Source organism: Augochlora pura, chromosome 3 (assembly GCF_028453695.1).
Source record: "Augochlora pura isolate Apur16 chromosome 3, APUR_v2.2.1, whole genome shotgun sequence".
In the NCBI taxonomy this organism is placed as follows: domain Eukaryota; kingdom Metazoa; phylum Arthropoda; class Insecta; order Hymenoptera; family Halictidae; genus Augochlora; species Augochlora pura.
In genome coordinates, this window is record NC_135774.1 from 18,809,937 (window position 1) to 18,832,602 (window position 22,666).

General features: G+C 35.9%; 1 protein-coding gene across 1 annotated transcript in view; it reads left to right on the plus strand.

Moving 5' to 3' along the window:
* Positions 1–564: 564 nt before the first annotated feature.
* The window catches only part of LOC144478920 (tyrosine-protein kinase Dnt), a 218,485-nt gene continuing 196,383 nt past the window's right edge, over positions 565–22,666 (plus strand). The window contains exon 1 of the mRNA XM_078197296.1: positions 565–709. Coding sequence (XP_078053422.1) covers positions 565–709 — 145 coding nt within the window. The remainder of the gene's footprint in view (positions 710–22,666) is intronic.

Here is a 22,666-nt window from a genome sequence, read left to right on the forward strand (position 1 = left end):
ACTGATTCGTCAGCCGTTTTCGTATTCAGCGTCGCACCCCTCGGAGAGGGCGCAGGCGCGAATCACGTCGGGTTTCGTGTCCGAGAGCGTCGGCCGTCAGTTGCGTCCCGACGCCGACGTCGACGGGGTGATATTCGTAGCGTCCCGAGGTCTCACTGCGTCTCACGTTGCTCACGCCGCCATGTGACCGCGCGGATCCGCAACACCATCGAATCATGGACCATTTCGAATTGATGCTTTCCACACCGTTTTCTCACGCAACGTCAACCCTCTAGCTTCGATCCAAAGCCGCAAACGAGCTCGCAGCAATTTCGAACGTTTTTAAGCAACTTTTGCAACAGAGGAACAGTCTGTAATCTGAGGGAACGCTTCGGTCGTAATTTGCGGCTCGGTTATTTTCTGTTTGTTCGCGCGAATTATGCGAACGAAGCGTGGCAAACGATGCTTTCGCGCGTAAAAGAAAAGTGAGCAGGTTCGCCGGAGCCGGCTCATCCCCCTGGCGCTAGGGGAAGAAAAACGGAGGGCAAGTGGTGCGTTTTGCGCGCATGATTACACCGGTGCGTGATGTTATTTTGTGAGACAATGCGGCGGGATGTTGGATACCATAATTTGCTGCGGTGCAAGTTCTTCATCCTGCTGGTGCTCGTCGGCTGCAGCGATGGATATTTGAACATCTTTATCAGCAAGTCCCAGGTCATGAAGCTACTCGGTGAGTTTTCGGTTACTTTTTAACCATTGTTTACAGCGTGCTGTGGCTCGTTTCAGCGCGCCTGCGGGAGCAAGTAATACGGTTGAAAATTTCATGGAGCATATGAGACGACCCGGGTACGATGGACGTTCTCGTTTTCGTGCGAATTTTTTTACCTGGCGATTTTCAAGCGGCCTGTAAAATGTGCCGAGTTTGTGTCTGTGTTTGACATAATTCGATCGGAGAGAGTTATTTGTTTCAGCGACGATGTTTTTGCTGGAGAGAATGAGAAAAGGTAGTTAGGATGGTATGGAAACGATATGGGATCGGCAGTTAATTTCAATAGATCTGGAATGTGTATTTTGTAGCTTTGAAAAATTTGTTGGAAAGAATTCACAGGAATTGTTATTGGAATTTTTAGTGTCGAGATTTAATGACGATTTGAAAAGCACGTGGGTGACGGAGACAATGTTTAATTAGTTACGGGAAAAGAAAAATTATATACAGATGTTCAATGTTTTTTTTTTTATACAATCGATTAAAATTAAGTCGATTTATTATTATTCGACTTAGTTTATGGAAATTGAATTATCAATGATGGGCACGCTTAAAAAAAATCAAATGAAACTTTGATTGTATAATAACTAAACTGCGAATGTTATGTATTTATGTCAATTATCAGCAGATAAACCATAAAACAATAGAACCATTTAGAACATTAAAAAAATTTTTGCAATATTTTGAATTCAACAAGATAATTAAAGATAGAAGTAAGTGTTTATATAGTTTCTTTATCTTGTAAATAATGCAGGCAATTTCTATATTGGATAAATATAAATGTATTGGATGTTGTTTATAAAATATATTTGAATTTATTGTAAAAATATTTAAAATTATTGTATTTCAATCGAAATGGGCATAGCAAACAGACTTGCATAATAGTGAATATAATAATCAAAAAATAAATTAAAGACCTGTAATAGAATATAAATTATGAAGAATACTTCTATAAGTAGTAAATGTCAAGTATATAATTATCAAGTACACTTCAGTATAAGCTAAAAGATTAAATATTTTAAAGTTACATGTTTGGTCTGGCCTGTTACTCGCATTTCTACTGAAATTCATATTCTCGTCCAAAATAAGTATCGCGATGACATTATTAACAATAAAGTAATGTGGTTTTATAAATTAATGCATGAAATATTTACTTGAAAATATTTATATTTAGAAATATATTTATAAATAATTATTTAATCTTTCGAAAAATTGTTAGTTTCACAGTTTTCTGAATTTCCATAGCGTAACACTAAATTAATAGTAATAATTTTCTTTTGCTACTTTCATTAAGTTAATGATAAAATTAATAATACGAAAAAAGTTAAATTCGAACTATTATTTTGTAATTTCCACATCTGTTAATATAATCATTAAACGGATAGCTTTCTCATGTCTGTAATCAATTTGACAGTTACATTATAATTACATTACAAAATTTAATGTGTACACGGCGTAACAATAGTTTCCAAATAATAATAAAATGAAAAATTTAATTAAAATGTAAGTACACGTTCGTCATAATTTTAATTAGTTGAAGCCCTCCACGATGGAAATAAAATTCCATTTCATTTCAGTTTCTTCAAATTTATATGGAGTTCGTGTAAATGATGTTTGCATGTATAAACGCAATGGAAAACAGTAACAACTCGTTGAATAAAATGAACAACGTACAGCTCGATCAAATGTATTTCAATAAAGTGAGAGTTTCGTTTAAATTTTGCTGGAAACAATCACAGAAGGAAAAACACAAATTCGAAATATGTTAATAATATTTTTCACATTGAATTATCCTCGTTATTTTTTCTGATAAAAAAAAATGTATTGGAACAACTTTGTTCAGTTCAAAGCTAAGAATATCAAAATATTATGATGATATTATGAAAAATATTAAATATTATGAAAATATGATTTATGTTTCTTTCTTCCCTTAATTTTTTTGAATCATTAAAAGCCATAGTTATTTTTTTCACATTAAATTGTTTTATTGTGCAGCACTATGCTGCACGTCAAGACGAATTCAATGACTTCAGACACTATAACATTTAAATGATTTCAAAAGGAGATTGAATGACATTCGGTGACCAACATTTTTGTATGTAAAAGTGTCTTTGCTCTCAAATTTTATTGTTCAAACTGTGATGTTTAGTCTGAATGTTAAATCATCAGAAAAAGCGTGACTATAAATTGTTCTATAAATGATCTTTCATCCCGTAAGACTTTCGTGTTTTTTGAATTTTTGACAATTTCAAAGGAAATTATGTATTTTGTAATGCATTTTGGCGAACTAGTCAACGCCATTTGTAATAAACAGAATGCGCATTTTATTTACTTATAACGAATGAGTAGGTGAAACGCAAAATTGTAAAGACGACAGAATATAGAGACATCGTTATTCTCGACTTATCACAATTATAATAGGAATTTATTTTGCACAAATATGTGTCTTCGCGTAAGATAACGTTCATTAAAACAAATGGTTTATTAAAAGATTATACACACTAAAATCTTACGCATAAACAAAACTACATGGTTGAAGATTCTTTCCTTTAATTTTGTTGTAATTTTTTGTCTATCAATAGAGAAATCAATGCCACACAAATTAAACTCTATCAAATAACGTAAGCAATAAACAATTATTTACAATTCAAAATCATAGTCAAACGCTACAAAAAGTTCTCAGCAGTACGTTATATACAAGGTGTTTTTCTAATTGTTGCACACACTTTATCGAGCATTTCTAACATTTGTTTTCTTTTTTTATTTGATTTCTCAGTTAATCTAACATGAACATATTCCCAACGAAAGTTTATCGATTTCCTGTAGCTACATAATAAACTATTGAGTTTGCAAAGATTAATATTTTTCAATAAAAAAATCGAGACGAGCTTCACTTTCTCCGTATTGCATATTCTTCACTTCATATTATCGTAATTCGTGCGTGTTTACGGAGAAGCACGCATATTTGCTGTAATAAATAACTTGCGTTTCGTCGAATTATTTTCCATCGGATTTTCTGGGGCTGAGCCACCCTGAAGACCTCGCCGAAATATTGAATCCGCCTAAACGTCATTGTATCCATCTTCTCGCGCCGGTAACCTCGGTACAAAGCGCCGACCCGCCAATTTACACCGGCAGCCATTCATTTTTGGAGGTCAACAGCTCTGCACACAGCCGCATTTACGCACCTGTATGTACTTAGTCTCCGTTCCATCCGATATCACTTTACGGCTCCGCGATTCATTCGCCTCTATCCGTCTCTGTATATGGCCGGTCTATCCACACGGCCTGGCCGCGTCAGTTTTTTAGCTAGCGGGCAAGAGGAAAATGTGGAATAACTGTATTTACAGGGGCGCAGCCGCTCGTGACTCTTCGAAAATCGAGCCAATCCCGGCGACGCAACGCTCAGAATGGCCCCATCGTTCGTTTCTAGTGTCAAGGGTCTTATGGTTGGATATCCACACGTTTTTCCATGATTTTGCGTTAATAACGGCAACCTGCGTCGCGCGCGGACTCGCCGGCGATAGCAAGTCGACCCGATCGCTGATCAATCCGATTAAAGGGGATGCGATCTGCCCTTCGGAACTGTCAGGACTTGAGTGGAATACGCGAGTTTTGTGATTGTAAAAGTAGGTACGAATATCTGATTAACCCTTTGCACTGTTACGTCTTTCAGAGCTACGTTGATTACGACTGTTTCGTTCGTAATTATTTCCTTGATATCATGAGATGATTTTTGTGTCACGATTGTCCTCGATGTTGCGTTCATTTCCAGATTTCGATGACAGGCGATTCAAATTTTCTTCGATTTAATAGAAATGATTGGCAGGTATATTTATTGAATCGTGCACGAAACGTTCGTCACGAGTCCAACTCGTTATTATAGTTCAAGGGGTTAAGGAAGTTGTCAGGACTTGAGTGGAATACGCAAGTTTTGTGATAGCAAAAGTAGCTGCGAATATCTGATTAAGGAAGTATTAACACTGGAAATAACCATATTTCTAACAATTTCAACCAATTTAACTCTTCTGTTAAATCTCGAATGACTCTCCGAAATAGATGCATAAAATGTTCTCATGTAGCTTTCAACCATTTTGGTTTTATATTTAATATTATACATTGTATAAAAGTTGGTTCTCGATGGAAAATGCTGCGTCTCGGTTTAAATTACTTGCAATATTGAGTACCTTTAAATTATTCGCAAAATTTTAATTATCATGTTGTAATATGCTCGAATCTGTAGTAACAAAATTAAATTAAAATTTTATTCGGTTTCATTGTATTGTATTTAATCTTTATTATAAGCATTGCATACGAGGATTCTGGATTGTGATTATTAACGATGCAATAGTAATGCGTTTAGAGTTAATTATTTACGAAAGCGGACGTCGCATGTTACAATGCTTGTTGTACAATTTTAATATAAGAATTTGATACAAATGTTATATGTAACTTGCAATTTTAGTATTCAAGTTTATGGAAATGTTATCAATGTTCTATAATTTCAATATAAAGCTTATTAATGTTCTGCGATTTTGATATTAAAATTTAATATAAATATTACCAATATTCAACAATTTTAATACTAAGATTGAATACAAACTTTTATTTCCAGATCACGCTGATGAATAGAAACGTTTTGCGAAACATCGGCGATTTCAAAATTGTTTAAATAAAAGAAACTGACTTTTAATCGCGACATTAGTAATCGAATTGTAATAGATTAGGCATAACTAGGGCTTGCGGAAGCGGTAACCGCGTAATCAACTTTGCGTTCATCGAACGAGGTATATCAAATGTTTATATTTAAAAGTAAATGAAATAAAAGAGCAAGATGTATTTAATGTTTTTATATGTAATAGCAAAAGCTGAAGACTACGTGTGCGATCTGTTCTGTTGTCATTTCTTCTTTAATTTATAGTAACGTTGTTAGTAATAAAATAATATGGATTGATGAAATAAAAGATATTATTTAATTTATATTAAAAAGCTTTATATTGAAAATATAGTTACAAATAACATTTGCATCAAATTTTTATATTAATATTGTACGACAAGTATTGGAACATACAATGTCCACTTTCGTAAATAATTAACTCTAAAAGCATTACTATTGGGACTAATTTAAACCGAGACGCAGTATTTTTCATCGAGAACCTACTTTTGTACAATGTATAATATTAAATATAAAACGAAAATGACTTAACGCTACATGAGAACATTTTATGCAACTATTTCGAAGGGTCATTCGAGGTTTAACATACGAGTTAAATTGGTTCAAATAATTCTAGCGATACGACATCTTACTATCTACAGAACAGCGATTGTTAAATAGAAGACTGATATTAATCCAAACCGTTAAAACTGCTTAATAAATCTCTCCTAAATTCTGTCACAGGTAATGTAAGCTAACATAAAAATAAATAAATAGGCCAAGATCTACTATTCACGGTGTTATTCGCAGATTTAATGATCACGAATGACAAAAGACTATAATCGAAAATGTTACACGTAATCTAAGCTGATATTATTATAAAAATAAATACGATTGTACTATTACTAAAATAGATAATGCGCATTTAACATTGTTAAAATTTGACATCGGTCTTATTTATTTTATAGAAATTGGCGGGGACAACGCAGAAATGCGTTCTTGCGCATCACAAAATGTTAAGAACTATCACGATTGACTGAGCTTGTAAGAGATATCTGTAATTGCCGCCATAATTCAACTTGAAGCGAATTTTAAATCGAGTATGATTTATAAAACTACTATGAGAGAGAAAGAGAGAGAGAGAGAGAGAGAGAGAGATTGACAACTTCTCCCCAACTATAAATAGCTCTCCACGTCTATCGCTAATGGTGGTTATGTAAGCTTTAACGCGTTCGTCGCCGACGCTAAAATCCCCACATAATTAAAGCAATTTAATTAATTAAAATAAAACTAAATAGTTCACATTTATCATAGGGGATGACATTAGAACTCTTTCGCATTCGAAAAATCATAGTCGAATTCATATTGCAATAAAAATAAATTTTCAAAATTGGTCAGAAATTAGTGTTACCTAGATATGGGTGACGCGGCGACGAACGTGTTAATAGATATAACAGTTGAGTATTACAGCCACAGTACTGCTCCGGATGAATTTTTCAAACAGCAAAATCCGAATCGAACCGCACCGGACGTTTCCGGTCTATGAAATCGTACGCTGTCGTGTTGAAAAACGCAAGACATTGGACGACGCAGCTTCGAGCCGTTAGTCTTCGTCCCGTGTGCACGCTTGGAGAAGGGATATTGTGGCATCGTCGAGCGAAGTGACGGCGCGATGGCCGCGTGGCCAAAGAATGGTGGCTCCAGAGTCGATTTCTCAGGTGGCCAAGCACCCGTGCAACCTAACAGAGAGCGTAATCCTCGTCGGATCTCGAGCTCCCCTTTCCCCTCGACTTCGATGGAGCGTTTCGGGATCGCGCGCGCGAAACGCGGGACAAAAAGAGAAAGGGGTTCGATCGTGTCGCGGGAGCACCGATCCAGCGTGGGCGAGTTTAGCCGACGGGGCTCTTGAAAGTCACTTAACTTAGATTGCGCCGACGAAATGACTTTAGTTCTCTTGGAAAACTTCGTTCCGCCGGAGGAGCATTGCTTGAAAGCACCGAAAAAAGGGCAACGCCGTGGGACGGGCAGGAATGCACGGTGACAGAGAGACTGCGAGGCGGGCAACGATACAAAAAGAAGAGACCCAACCGGCACACACGCGTCGCCAGCCGGAGCTAACTTCCGGGTAGAGCACGGTGCGCTACTGTACCTAGCTGATGCCTTACATTCTGCACATTCAGCAAGCATTTCCGACGGCCTCGAGAGCGTTTTTGATAGTCGATACTGATTATCGTGCTGCGCGGCCAATAATCAGTATCATTAATCAGTATAAGGGCCCGATTGCTACTTCCTTTGAGGTATCATTTTGGTAGGAACTTTTGGGATCGCGCGGTAATTAACACTATCCCATCCGGCAACACCACAGTGGTGTAACGCGCATAACACCGTCCAATATGGCGTGGTGTTCTTAACACTCAACAACTAAACTTACCAAGTCGGCCAAAACGACCGATTCCACTCTTTTTCTTATAAAATTTTTTAAATTATAAAGTTCTTTTACATACGAAATTATTAAACGCTTATCACGATTGAAGCATAAATTATAATAAAAGTGGCAGAAAGTCTAAATAAATCCAGTCTTGTAATTCTTTTAAAGCAAAACGCGTAGCCCCTATTCGAGCTCGGTAGGTTTAGTGTCAAGTATCAATAAGTTTCACACGTCAGCAAGTTCTTTGTTTTTATAAGTACTTGTGCTCTTTCATTATGGCAGACGAAAGAGAAGATACGATTATTCACGATAAATAAATTGGGATGACTACGATGAATTCGATGAATACGAAAGAAAAACCAATTACGCAATAAAAAATCCAGAAAGTGGAATGGACTATAACAAATACATGAAGGGAGTGGATCGAGCAGACCAATTTCTGAGATACTATCCTATATACGGAAAAACTATAAAATGGTCAAAAAAGGTTTCCATATACCTCTCTAATTGCGCATTATTTAATGCATTCAGGACGTGTCAATATTTCAATAAAGAACACAAGAATCTACGATTTCATGACTTTTTATTGAAAGTGTTTGAATCGTGGATAAAAGATCGTACTTATAAGATACTACTTATTTCTGAAACTAACAAACGAAAACGAAGAAACTGCCATGTATGTTCCAAAAACAAGCAAAGAAGGACAACGAATTTAATGTGCACTTCTTGCAAAATTGCGTTACATCTTGGAGATTCGCTTCGTATCATCTAAAAGAGTAATTAGCAAAGACGATGTAATAAACAAATATATAAATTAAACAAATTTTACATTTATTTACATATATATATATATATATATATTTCTGATGAAAATAAGGAGACAGAGTTGAAAACTCATGGGAACTGACGATGAGATTAATAAAACTTGACAATTTATAATAGTCACCATTATTGACACGGAGTCAATTAGACGTCAAGTTACCATTATTGATATAGTTACATTATTGATATTCGTTAAATGTACAAAATACGATAGCTAGTAGTACATAACATTAAGAACTGTGCTGAAAAGAATTAGTGCTGCCGAAGCCAAGCGAAGAAATTTATATGAGACGTGCGGATGGCAAAATCTTAAAATGAATGTTGTGAGAAGATTAGGCGGATTGGTCTAGAGGAGGATGACTGGGGGTGGTAGTAAAACTTTGACTTTAGAACGCAATTAAGTTTAAACTATTGTAATTATGACGACAATAATTCAGTTGCAGTTGTTTCGTTGCGCATGCAAAAATTCCCATGATATTAACACTATTTGTACCACCATTTTGTATATACAATACTTATTTCGATCAAAAGATGTTTTTTTACACCCTTGTGTTGAAACGCAAAGAATTGTCAAAATTGTCGGGATTTCAAGTTGTTAGCTAAATGTAGATATTTTGAGCAATGTATTGATACATTGATGCGTATTTGTTAGAGACTATTTAATCAGGTTCAAATTCTAGCTTAATCCATTAATATACGAAATATGAATATATACAAATTTAATTAAACATATTTTACCTCAATAGGAACAATAATAAAAAGATATCTTCTTCATTTTCTACCATTATTAGAAAGTAAAAAGAAAGTAAGAAAGAAAGTAGAAATACATTTATTATTACTAGAAAGATAACCAAGCACAGTAATATTAATTCAACAATAATCATAAGAACAACATTGTAATAAAATGTTTTCCTTATTAAGTACCACAGTTTTTACAAATCTTTGGTTCCTCTACAGTAATTTTTATAGATACATCCGCATGCATTGTTACATGTGTAACTCACTTTATTCGCATAAAGATTACGAAAATATCTTAGGCTACTTTAAGCCCATAAGTCTCGATGGTTGCATTGAAGTACAACGATATCGTTCTAACTTAATTGTAGATTTACTTAACATTTCTTTAACTATATGAAATTTTATAATTATGAGTTTTCTGAAATTGTTTTCAGCTTAATACAATTCTTGTTAAAAAATTTAGAACTTGACTAGAAATTTGACATTTGTATTCGGTTGATTCTAAAAGGAAGATTTCGCTTAGCTCTCTTCAAGTTATTAAATAACATATATTCTAATTGTTTTGAATATCAATTGCTTCAAAGTTACGTTATAGTCTTCGACCGACGTATTCCAATATCGCCGCAAAAACTGTTTCCACGGGAAACGAATTTTCGCTGCGTTTCGACGATTTTCGGCCACTGTGCAACGCGCAGGCTCTCCGAACACGAACGCTCCCAACTGCATTATATTTTGCTAGGAATGCATTGGAAATTCCTTTTCACGCGACGAATCGCGGTGGACTGTCACGGGAGAACAACGGAGGAAGCGTCACGTCCTGACATTTGTTCGCCATCGATCACGCAGATATCATAAAACCAGGGGTCTCCTTGCGTAACCCTCCAGGCGGACATCCGGTTGTTCCGTGTTTTACGTTAGAACGGTTTATAGTTTCTCGTCTCTTTCTCTCGTGTTTCGGTCCATCGGTGAACACTGACGATTTTCCAGTCTTGGACATCGGACTCGCACAGAACGGAGCTCGATGCCGTTATTTATGGCGCGCGAACGCGCCGCGACGAAAATCGCGATAAATAACGAGCGCACGGTGTCATATTAATTCTTTCTATTCTGCGTTCGGCGGGCCGCGATAATAGAGACATAAAGTCCGGTGGTAAATCGGTCAAGAGTCGTTGTTGCGCGGTGCGTTACAGCGTCGATCGTATTTGACGACGATTGAATAACGCGCCTACCTCGCGATAAATTAATATGTTGAGGATAGATTTGAGGGTGAACTGAGATGGAACAAGGTGCCGTATTTAAACAAGGTTTAATAATAAAAAGACGAACAACTTATCACAAACTATAACACTATGTACAAAATGTCGTTTGTCGGACTAGATGAGAAGTTACCGAGTGCAAGGTGGAAAGTGATGTAGGTACGCTTCTCATCCTCCGATTACGCCTTCGTATGTAAATGGCGTGGGTGGAGTTGGTATTTCATTGGCTACTTAAATTATCTTAAAACCAATGAATATTAGAGAGATGGCCAAGAAGAGGGGACAGCAGAAATCTGGGAATTCTCCGATTTTCATTGTATTTAGCGTAGCTGTCGCTGGCCGTACCCCTGCTCATGGCCACATCTGGTATCGGTTGTCGAAGGCCCGAAAGCTTCGACGCGGTATTATGAAGAATCTACCTGGGGGTCGTCATAACTTAATTACATGGGTCGCTCGCGACGCAACAGTCGTGAAATATTTCTCGCGACGGATACGTTGAACTCGGCCGAAAAGAATGGGTGGAGGCTTGCAAATTAGCTGGACCGCAGGAAAAATAAATTGAACCTTGCGCGACAAGTTTTTTGCGCGTGGTTCTGCTGCCGAGAGTCATTTTCACCGAAGTGTATTCGCGTTGCTTTTAATTGAATTTAATTAAAACTGGTCGGTTTATTTACATAAACCTGGAAAATACACGCGTAGTACATAAATTTATGAAATTGATCATGAATACAACTTCACGCGTTCATGTCAAGGAACAATACAAAGATGTTTTACAAGCTTTTAGAAGATAACAATGATTCCACTGTATACTTGGATAGATATAAACATTTGCATCAATTTAACATGCAAATGATTATATATATATATATAATATTTCATCAAGAAATATTCAATGAAAAAATGCTTTATTTTCTCTTAATAATGATCTTTGATAGTTCGTAATTGTATAATATAATAATAATGGTTGGATTTTTTTACATTTCTGTTCTAATCATGTTACTGTAAGTATATGCACATAATTGTAACAGTATTTTGTAAAAGACTAAATCGAATGAATTAATAAACATTTTTACATTTTCCAATATTGTAAACATTTAATTGTAACTTTCTACAAATATTTGCTATGCAACTAGCATAAAACAAGAAACGAAATTTTGTTATCAAGAATTATATTTTTCTATTTTGAAGCAATTATTTTAATCTTTAATATAAATTGAAGAAAAATAAACTAAGTAGAAAACTCACATTAAATAAATCGATAAAAAATCGAAGATTGTTTAAATGATGTAATAAGTCTGTAAAATTGAGAAATTTGAGAAATTGCGTGGCTTTTATTCTTCCTGATTGGAGACTTAGTTTTCGTATGCTTGCGACTGCTATAAACGACCACCGCGCACGCATTGCAAGCTCTGCGTCGAACGTGAAATAATGTTGTCAATCGTTAAACGAATTTGTCTGCGCTTTTCATTGATGTTTCCCCGTCTCTATCGGCTCTAACGAATTTGCTTAACCGCGTGTCGAATTGCGTTACAAAATGCGACTTCCCGTCGAAGAACTACATTATCGGCGTACCGTTCCACCACAAAGATGAACGCGTGCTCCCGACACGCGTAATTTGTTCCCGTTCATCGATCGGCGTGGTCACGATGCATTAGCAGAAAATTCGCTTATTTTATGGCACTCATTTTCAGATTTATATCCATTGTGCTTCGTATCTCGTGCACGTAAACGTTTCAACGTCCACGTCACACTGTCCGCCGTGCATTTTAGAGCGCCCAGAAATCCCGGTTAATTATGCAGAAAATATGTGTATTGTTATAATTAACTCATCGCGATAATACATTAGCGTTTTGCAGTTGATGGCGCCGGCACAGATTTAAATTATATTCGTTCGCGGGGATCGAGTAATTTTTTAATTTCTAAGTAGATTCGTTTGGTAACGCCGCGGTATAATTATAGTACTATTAAATGGAACGTTAAATATTTCGCGTTATATGTAATTATATTAATTACTCTCGCGTAACTGTAATGTAATCCTTTTAGGTGTTAATGCACGATTTATTTACAGTTCGAGAAGTGAGTTGTGGTCATTTTTAATGATTCAGAAGTTTCGACTTTAGATTTGTCATAATATTTTGTAATGATATCGTGATTTTGTAATTTCGTAATATCGCAATTTTTTACTTTCGTAAATTTATAATTTTATAATTTCGTAATTCCATAATTTCAATTCCATAATTTCGTTTCATTGTGTTTATAATTTTATAATTTTACAATTCTATTATTTTATAATGTCATAATGTCACAATTTTATCTCGTTTTATCGTGTTCATAATTTCATAATTTTATAATTTTATAATTTTATAATTTTACAATTTCACAATTTTATAATTTTATAATTTTATAATTTCATAATTTTATAATTCCACAATTTCATAATTTCATAATTTTATCTTGTTTCATTGTGTTTTTAAATTGTCCGGTATATTCGATATTCAATTAATTTGACATCGATAATAGATAATTGAATCGCAATTTCGTATCAATATCTCGTGCGTTTCATTGAAGTGAAAACCGATTCCGAGGATACAATCAGTTTTAATTATATAAAATATGAAGCATCCGTATATTTGTTTTACTCATTCATCGACGAATAATTAATCGAATACCATTTGAACTATGTTCTATACATATAGGAAGGCTGTATAAAACATAAACGGGTCATTCAGAGAGGTAGACAAAACTCAAAGTGGAATTAACTGTCTTAAGTAGTTGTCTTAATTATTATTCTTTTCTATAAAATTGTACTCGATTTCGCAGTACGGTTTCGTCAATGGCTATGCTGATTAATACTTATTTGTTAGTAATAAGTGTGAGCATATGTAGCTTTTATGTTGGTATGAATGAGAAGTTATGTGTGATGATGAATGATTGTTTAGGGGTTGGTAGAAGAACAGAAGAAGATATACGAAGTATTTCTTATAATGTTTTAAGTTAGATATATAAATTAAGATAAAAGGTAAAGTGTTGCTAAATATCAAAAACCCCCTTAATCACCCACAATAAGCCACAAGACTAAATAAAATTAACAAATTATAAAAAGTAACACTTTAAAATCTTCTTCGTCAAAATAATTAAATAGCGATTTTAATTTTCTTTTTATTTAGTTCTGATGAAAATTTTGCTTTGTATTATTAGAAACAAAGTTACTTTTTTATGACAAATTCAAAACATAATTATTTACATCAATTTTTATGTTAAGGTTTATTTACCCTATTTTCTCCAATGTTTAAATAATGAAAATAGAATGATACAATATTATTTAAATTTGAAATATGAAAATAACTCAGTAAGTGACTCAGTGCAATACGTTGCAATTGTCACATGGTATATTACTTATTCTTCATTGCACTATATTGAACGACATTATAGTAAGAGCTTTGAAATTAATATTTGATTTGTTTTGCAAATTATACAGTCTTTGTTTTATTTTAATTCTTTGTTTCACGATTAATACATATAATTTTTGTATGATTCAATCCTTTGTACTATAACTAATACAATACTTACATTATTTAATTCTTTATGGCACAACTGATACATTGTAATACTCAACTAATACTGATCCTGCCAATATAATTTTTGTATTATTTAATTCTCTGCTTTACAAAGAACGCAGTGATTATATTATATAATCAATTGTGTTGCAAAGATGCCCACTAACACTATCGTACTTTAAATCTCGGATAATTGATTTGTCTACTACTACGTCTCCTCCACCACACTGCTTAACATTTGCCATACTGACTTAGCCGTTGCATTGTCACAACCAATACATTATAATACACAATTAATCCTGCTAACATAATTTTTCTATTACTTAATGTTCCCTTTTACAAATAGCACAGTGCTTCTATTATATAATTATTTACATTACTCACACTACTGTACACAAAAAAGCTCAAGAAATCTGATTTGATCGCTACCGCGTCCACCACACTGCGTAATATTTGCCACACCGACATAGCCGTCGCATTGTCAGAGCCCCAGTGTATCGCTCGACCAGGTTTCGCGTTAATCGAGATAAACTTCTACGGCTAAGAGTGCCGAGCGAGGGAAGCGGCTTCAGGTTTCACTCTCTCTGAACCAAACTCCCAGCATCCAGAGGACGGGTGCCAGTCGAGTAGTATAGTTTACGGTGAAGACGCGGACCATCTTCCGATGGCCCATCATTTATCACAGCGGCGCGCGGGCTCTGGAAATATTGACAAAAACCGGCGATGGGGAGGAGGTCGTAGGGGTTGGTGCAGTCCGCGTCGCATCGCGTCGCGTCGCGTCGTTTCGGCCCTATCAATTTCCACGAGCACACAGCCTGCAAGGAGCGTTAGCCAAATTGCAGCAGTTTGCCGACGGGTAGATCCGGCCAGACGATAACGTAAACCGCCATGGTTTATGGCTGAGCGATCCTCCCGTGTCTCGTGTTTGTGCACACGCTCGGGTGCGTGCGAATGCGCGTTTGTACCTGTGGATTCACATATTCCGCCGATATGTGCATAAATACGGGGCACACACGCAGACGCAAGTGCAAATACATTATGTATTGATAGAGGCTCCCGACGGCGCGGCGCGGCGCAGTGCAGTGCGGAGCAGAGCGGTGCGGTGCGGCGCGGACCAACGCGACCGGCACGCGCGCTCACCACCGTTTCGTCTTCAATAAACTATGAGCGGAAAGATTGTAATTTCGTTTCTTAATCTGCGGATTGGCAAGCTGCGACCTCCTGAATTGTTTAGGCTAAGCCCATTCGGTCGCGAATTACAATTATTGTTCGCCGAATTTTCGTAATAGAGGCGGGCCGAGCGTTCGAAGTGATTTCGCGAGCAAATGACCTGGAGCATTGCGATAATGGCTTTCGGAAAGTATGGAGTGTGGCGCGTGGTCCGTGGGATAATTGGGAAAGGGCGGGTCTTTGTGTAATACCGAACCTGCCCGGGCTCTTCTAAAGGGCTGCGTACACTGCAGCGCCGGCTGCGTTTCCGATTTTTTTTTCTCGTTCGCGAAATTGCATCTATAATTTGTTACAGAATTGGAGGAGGATGGGATTCGATCGTTGAAATCAGGACCGAAAAAATAAGACTCCCGATGAACTTGATGGTTTTTTATTTACAACGGTAACGAGGTTTTGTAAATATATATTTTTTGGCACTGTTTTTGTTTATAAGCGTTAGTCGGGTAAACTGAGACAAAAACAGTCATTACGATTTTGTTTGCTAAATATAAAAATTAAATTTTGTTGGTGAATAAAAATGATAAGATATATCGTGGATAAAATGGTTATTTGAAACAGAAATGTACCAGTTTTTATTAATATTTAAATAATTCGCCTTGGCAGGGATCTGTATGGTTTTTTAATGTTTTTTGTCGTCCTCTGTGCCAGATTTGTTCAATGCTTTTTTTAAGAGTTTTAAATTGTCGACTGTTGGTAAGATTTAAGTATACTTTAAATTCAATAACAATAATATTATAAATTCAAATTTTTTTATTAAAAATTTTCCTGATCTTCAGCACATTTTAGTGCAACTTTTATACTCGCTTATTCGCGATAAAAGGAACGTCGATTTTTATGCAAGATAAAGCTTATTTCACATATTTCATTATTGCAAAAAATAAGAACGAAGTAGATATTTATTTCTCTTCTGAATAATTTCAATTATTTGATAGTAGATCAAAAACATTTTCAAACTGTTTAAATGTTTCGATATGATTATTATTAATGAGCATTTATATTAAAGTTTCCAACATCTTGTAAATTCCGCAGTCTCATGTTTATAATAATAGCTCAGAGGCGAAGTGATTTAAGTACATTAACTCCAAAATTGAGATTAAGATTTCACAAATTAGCTGTAAACAATAATAACGTCCCTAATTACGCGAAAGTAAATTATTAAAATAGAATTTTGATAGAACTGAAAATATATTTGCAGCTACTATAGAAAAAGCTATATTTCCGTGCAAGTAGAAATTGTTGAGTTAATGCCACGAAGTTCAATAAAAAAATAGCTATATTTGTGTGCAAAAAGGAATTGTCGTCAAGTTGATGCTACGATTTTCAACAAATAAGAAGCAGCTGTATTTGTGTGCAAGCAGAAATTGTCGTCGAGTTAATGCTACGATGTTCAAGAAGTCAAATATTTGGAAATTTCATTATTCAAGGTGCAGCTCTTACTTTACCCCTTAAGGGATGAATTTTTCAAGTGAGTTCCTTAGTGAACACCTGGGACCTAACTTGGTAACTTCGCTGCGAAATTTCAACTTTCTAGGTCAGAAAGTTTCACAGACATATACAGTGATCAGCGGGTAAGTGGTATTTCCCATTTGTATTTTATTTAATGATAATAAATGGTCTATGTGAACGCTAAAGAAAGCTGTTTGCCAAGTCTTTATAGTTGACTGCGTCGTTTAATGTTATCAAAAATAATTTAACACTAATTGCAAAGATTTTGATATTGTAAATAGTTAAAATATTGTAACAAAAAATATTGTAACCGTTCAAGTTTGTAACAAAAAATCTTGTATCCTCTAAAATGCATTTCTCACATATTATAATGATATAGATAATCGATGCAGAATAATTGTTAATTTATGAAGCAATCAAATTATTACTCATTCAAGGAAGAAGACAAATTATTGTCATTAATTTCTACGATAATTGCCTCGATTTATGATAAAAATTTATTAATTCCGACATTCGTGTAGTTAACTCTTACAGTTTGCTTCTGGCGCAATGTTAATTAGTTCGCTTTTAGGAACAAGAGATCCAGATTTCTTTGATCTTGAAATGAATTTCATAATAGTAAAATGAATTTCTACGTCGAAAATGTGGCGTCATGGAAACACCATGCGCGAGAAGAGAAATTATTTTAGAGTAACGGATAAAGTAAACGATTAATATAAAGATGATCATCAGTCATTTTTCTTAGAATGTAAAAATGAAACTTTTCTTCACTTCCAATACATACTCTTTAACTTTGCAAAATATATACATATATTTTTTATTGTTACATTTTATCGATGTTTATTGTAATAATAAATCTTGATCGACTGTGCAATATAGCACATTATTCATCAATTTAATACAGAACTAAAACTAATATTGAGTTTTTTGATGGTAAAACGAAGCATTGTATGAACCTATATCATGTTGGAAAGAATTTAGAAAGCGTAGCCCTGATTAATTTCAAAACGATTACAAAAATGTTGTTTAAAAATACGATTTAGGTTCATACAATGCGTAGTTCTGTGAAGTTTTCTTTATGAAAAAACTCCGTTTCATTGATTGTTCTAGATGGAAGAAAATAAATACTAGACTAAAATATTTATTTTATTAACTGTCGGCCGACAGTTCCACGTGGAACAAGATTTATTGTTACAATAAACATCGATATAATCTGACAACAAAAAAAGGTGTACGCGTCTTGAAACCTCAAACAACATCTATGAAAAGTGGCGAAAAGTTTCATTGATGTTTCACGACGGTTTATTTGAGGTTTATTCGAGGTTCCTCGGGATCCCGAGAAATCGGCCAATTGTTTTCGTGTTTCGGTGGAAAATCGCGCGATTTCCCGGCAGATACCGAAACCCCAGACGCCTTCCTACGGAATAAGTGATTTGCCCGTGTCGTTTCCAGTGACACAGGTCGAGCCGAATTATCCGGCGAGAGTTGTTGCACGAGGAGGGTGGCCGCGCGCTAGTCGACGAGAATGAAAACGTTGTCGGCTGTTTGTCGGTCTGTTCGTCAGCCCGGACGACGGGATAAACACGGGAAAACCGATTGCGCGGCACGCACCGCCGTGTCTGGGAGCAAATTAAAAATCAATTCCAGGAACAGGTAATTCGAAAGTGTTCGACCGGCCATTTCTACGGGAGGGGGAGGCGACGGCAGCAGCGATGGCAGCAAGTTTCACCGAGAACCGTTCCCCGGAAGTTTCCGCGTCAGCTGGCTCTCGCCTAGCCGAAGTTGCGTTGCTTGGAAAAATATTTCTCGCCGACGCGAACGCATATTTTCCGCTGACTCGGTGACTTAATTAACGATTGTTTCGTCGTCGATTTCGTACGCGTGTCGGGGGTACCTCGATATTTTTGCCGACGTCCCACGAGGATCACGGTTTCATTTCCAATTACCGAACTGATTCGTTTGCGATTAGCGCACGCGGATATTAGACGGTGCATTCGTCTATGTATAATACAATTTATACAGGGTGTTTCATAATATTTGATGTCCCCGTCAGGAGCTGATTGCGCGTCCGGAAATAATGAGAGAAGGTCGTAGGAATGCGTGCCTCTTCTAACTCCGTTTATGCGATACAATGAAATTTATAAACAGAGCGAACTCTCTGAGAATAACAAAATATATTACCGAAAATATTTTCTATTAAAAAATGTTGAAATACTATGGAATAGAATAATAAATAAAGCAAGGCTACCAGCGAATTCGAGAAACACCAGGAATGATAGGGGGGAGTTCGATGACAAGGTTATGTTTTCAGTCTTGTCATTAAATGCAGAAAATTTATTATATCTTATTAACGAATTTAAATAAGACATACGTTTTTATTACTTTTTTCATTTTTTATAGATGTAAAATTAGCTTTCGAAGTGGGTTACATGTTAGGAAACACATTGTATGCAATAGATAATAACGGGTGCTCTACCTAAGCAAAGCCACTTAAGCATCCCATACAATAGTAATGTTGCGAGAAATGTTGAATATAGAATTTTTATTGGTATCAAGGGACGAATAGGATGCAAAAAGTAGTTTTTCCCTAGGTCATTTTCCTCGGAGTTATCGCGGTGATCGATTTTTATTTACATGTAAGTGCATATTTGTTCTATTATAGTTGACGTTAAAATACATTCAGGCCTGTATTGTATAATGACGTTATTTTGAAATGACTTTTGACTCTAAATATAATTTGGAGACGAAGGCGATGAACGAGAATCGTTTTGAAGACATCACTTACTATATTTTAAGCTGTCAGTTCACAATTATTTACACAAAAAAATTATCTTACTTAATTATATTAATAGCGGCGTTAATTTGTTGAAAAATGTAATTACTGCATGCGGTACGAATTCCATACGTATGTAACTGTTCGTCTATTAATTTATAGTGGTTTTCGCTATTCACAAGACCTTATACAAAATATATTTCTGCTTTTCCACGGTTGAAACTATGAAACTACCATTACTCTTTTACCAACGATTAAAACACTGCACTTTTATTCTTCAATTGTGGATATAAAAGTTCCAGCCAATAGATACGTCTAAATTAAACTGTTGTAAACTTAAAAATAATTTTAAATTCAATTTACCAAATTCACTTTTGGTTAACAAAATTTATTAAATTAATAACATTCTTAACATTCTTTTCTCTAATTCTAACATCTTATTTTATTAAATATTAGAATTTCCTATAAAATATATGATAATATAATGCATCACATTACCACCATTGAAAATGTACATCGATAGGCATAACTTAACATCGTTTAAAAAAATAATAAATCTCTTTTAAAACTGCAATAAATTACTTGAAAATTTTTAAAAAAATAGGGAGTAGTATACTCTACAAGATTACACGACTAAAAAATGCTTCTTTATCTAAATTTTGCTATTACACGAAACAACGGAGAGAAAATGATAGACTCACGTTTTTTAACATCGCAATCTGAGCTCATATAACGAAAATTTAAATAATGCGTTTTAGAGATCTCGGTAACTTGTGTATAGGATGGAAATTCGATCGAAATCGGTTGACGTTGTTATGAGTCACAGTCAATTAAACATCGCGAAAATCAGTTTTGTCCCGATTGTTGATATTGTCTGCCAATAACTGTACAAACCGATTTCGAGGCAATTTTCAGCATGCATATATGTTACCGATATCTAGGAAATACTTTTTCTAAACTTAGTATTTTTTGAACTTGAGCTTTTCATTCATTGTCATAATTTCAAGTAATAACAAAATTTAGTCATTATATTTTAGTCGTGTATATTTATTTAATTATTTATTGATTCAGTCTTTAAAAAATTATATTATTTCGAGGGACACCCCCCCCCTCTCCCCACTTTACGTCAGTACCAACAACTTTCACGAAAAAAATTACTGTGATTGCCAGCAAAAATTCCAAACGTTCTATAGTTTTGCCGCAAAGCGTAGGAAGCTCTGTTATCCCGATCTACTATCTATTACATCCATTATCGGAAGCGCTCGGTTATCTAAAACGCTTTTCCCCCGCGCACCGTTGACATAAACGAAGTTCTCCCGCACGTTTTTCACACAACACAGATTGCCGACTCTAGCAGGTACTCTAGAGCAGATTTCCGTGACACCCGGTCGCCCGGGCTGTCCATTTGACAACTACCTTGATGGCGGCGGACACATCGGAGTCCGCGTTGCGATTAATACGTCGACTGGCAAGTATACCCAGTGTTTTGCAATCCAATTGACGAACGCCAGCCGTCGGTTTACACGGGAAATTTATATAGGGACAAACACGGGGCCCCGCAACGACGACGACACAGCCACCGCCTGCCTGTCCGTGATACCCGTGCATATTTACATGTGTCTCCGGCGGCGGGCGAGCGCGCGTGATTTACGCAAACACTCGCGCGAGCGAGGAAGACGCGTCAAAATTTATTCCGCAGCTCCGCTCCGCTCGTCGCCGCGCTCCGCCTCGCCACGCCTCGCCGCGGATCATCGATCCGTTGATAAAACGGTTCGAGCCTCCTCCCGCGCAGATCGTCTGTTTGCACGGCAAATTAATATATGTTCATCAGCCGGGTCCTCTGTTTACCGGGACAATTTCGTTGTTCGGATCACAAACGCGGCGATATTTGAAAAAGTTCTCTTCGCCGGGTGCCACGCGCGCGCGCACACGCTACACCGATCCGCGAGAATCTCCGTGGATAATACAAATCCTGAGGAATGTAAAATGTAACGCGTCGATCGGCAAACACGGAGATTATACGAGTGTTGCAGGATCGCGATCGCGACGTTTGAAGTGAGCGCGGTTATAGCAGGCTCTTGTCACGGGACCGTGTCGAAACCTACGGTAGCGGGCAGAAGTTTAATCCCTTGCGCTGTCGCTGCTTTCATGCTGTGACGATTACCACTTATTCCTACTTAATGATTTTCCTAATAGGATCAGACAATTTTTTTCCTATATTGTCTTTATTTACCATCGTTTCTATACTTTGATAACAGAAGAATTTATTTTTAATTCGACCTAGAAGAAATTAATAATATTTATATTTAGTAGAGCTTGCATAGAATCACAGCTTTTTGGCGGACCAATAGTTTAAGACCAGTACTCTAACGCGACGTGTCATCGTTACTCTCTCGTTATTTTCCATCCTTGTGTGTTCCCTTTTTCACTTTTACGCTGTTAAATAAGTGTAAAAACACTTATTATCGGTGATAATAAGATATTTATAGCCAAACCATGGGTAAAGATGGTAATTTAGACGCAGACGAAAAAAACTAGTTGTTACGTTACGCAAAGAAAATAAAACATTTTTAAAAATGGCAACGATATTAACAGTTTGACTACCGTTGGCGCCTATTGGCGTCCGAAACATGTGGCTTCCCGGTACTCTAGGCCCCAATAGGCGCTCAGATCAAATTTTTCCTGTTTCGCCCATTTATTATCAAATTTGTTCATTAAATATTGTAAAAGAAGTTTAAAATTAATGTTCACTTCAAGTAATATTAGTTTAATTCAATAGAATTCAGTATTTTGAATATTTTAATATACTTCCTCAGAAATGCATGTCAAACGAAGAACAATAATTTTTGTATGCACTTAATATTATTGTATTATTATAATAATTTGATATAATCGTAACTTATGCCCTGTTACCGACGTGATGGAAATTTATGAATAGCATCTTTGAGAAATATATGTCGCAAATAAAATGACATTGGCGGACATAAATTTCCGGTAGACATAATATATTTTAACAC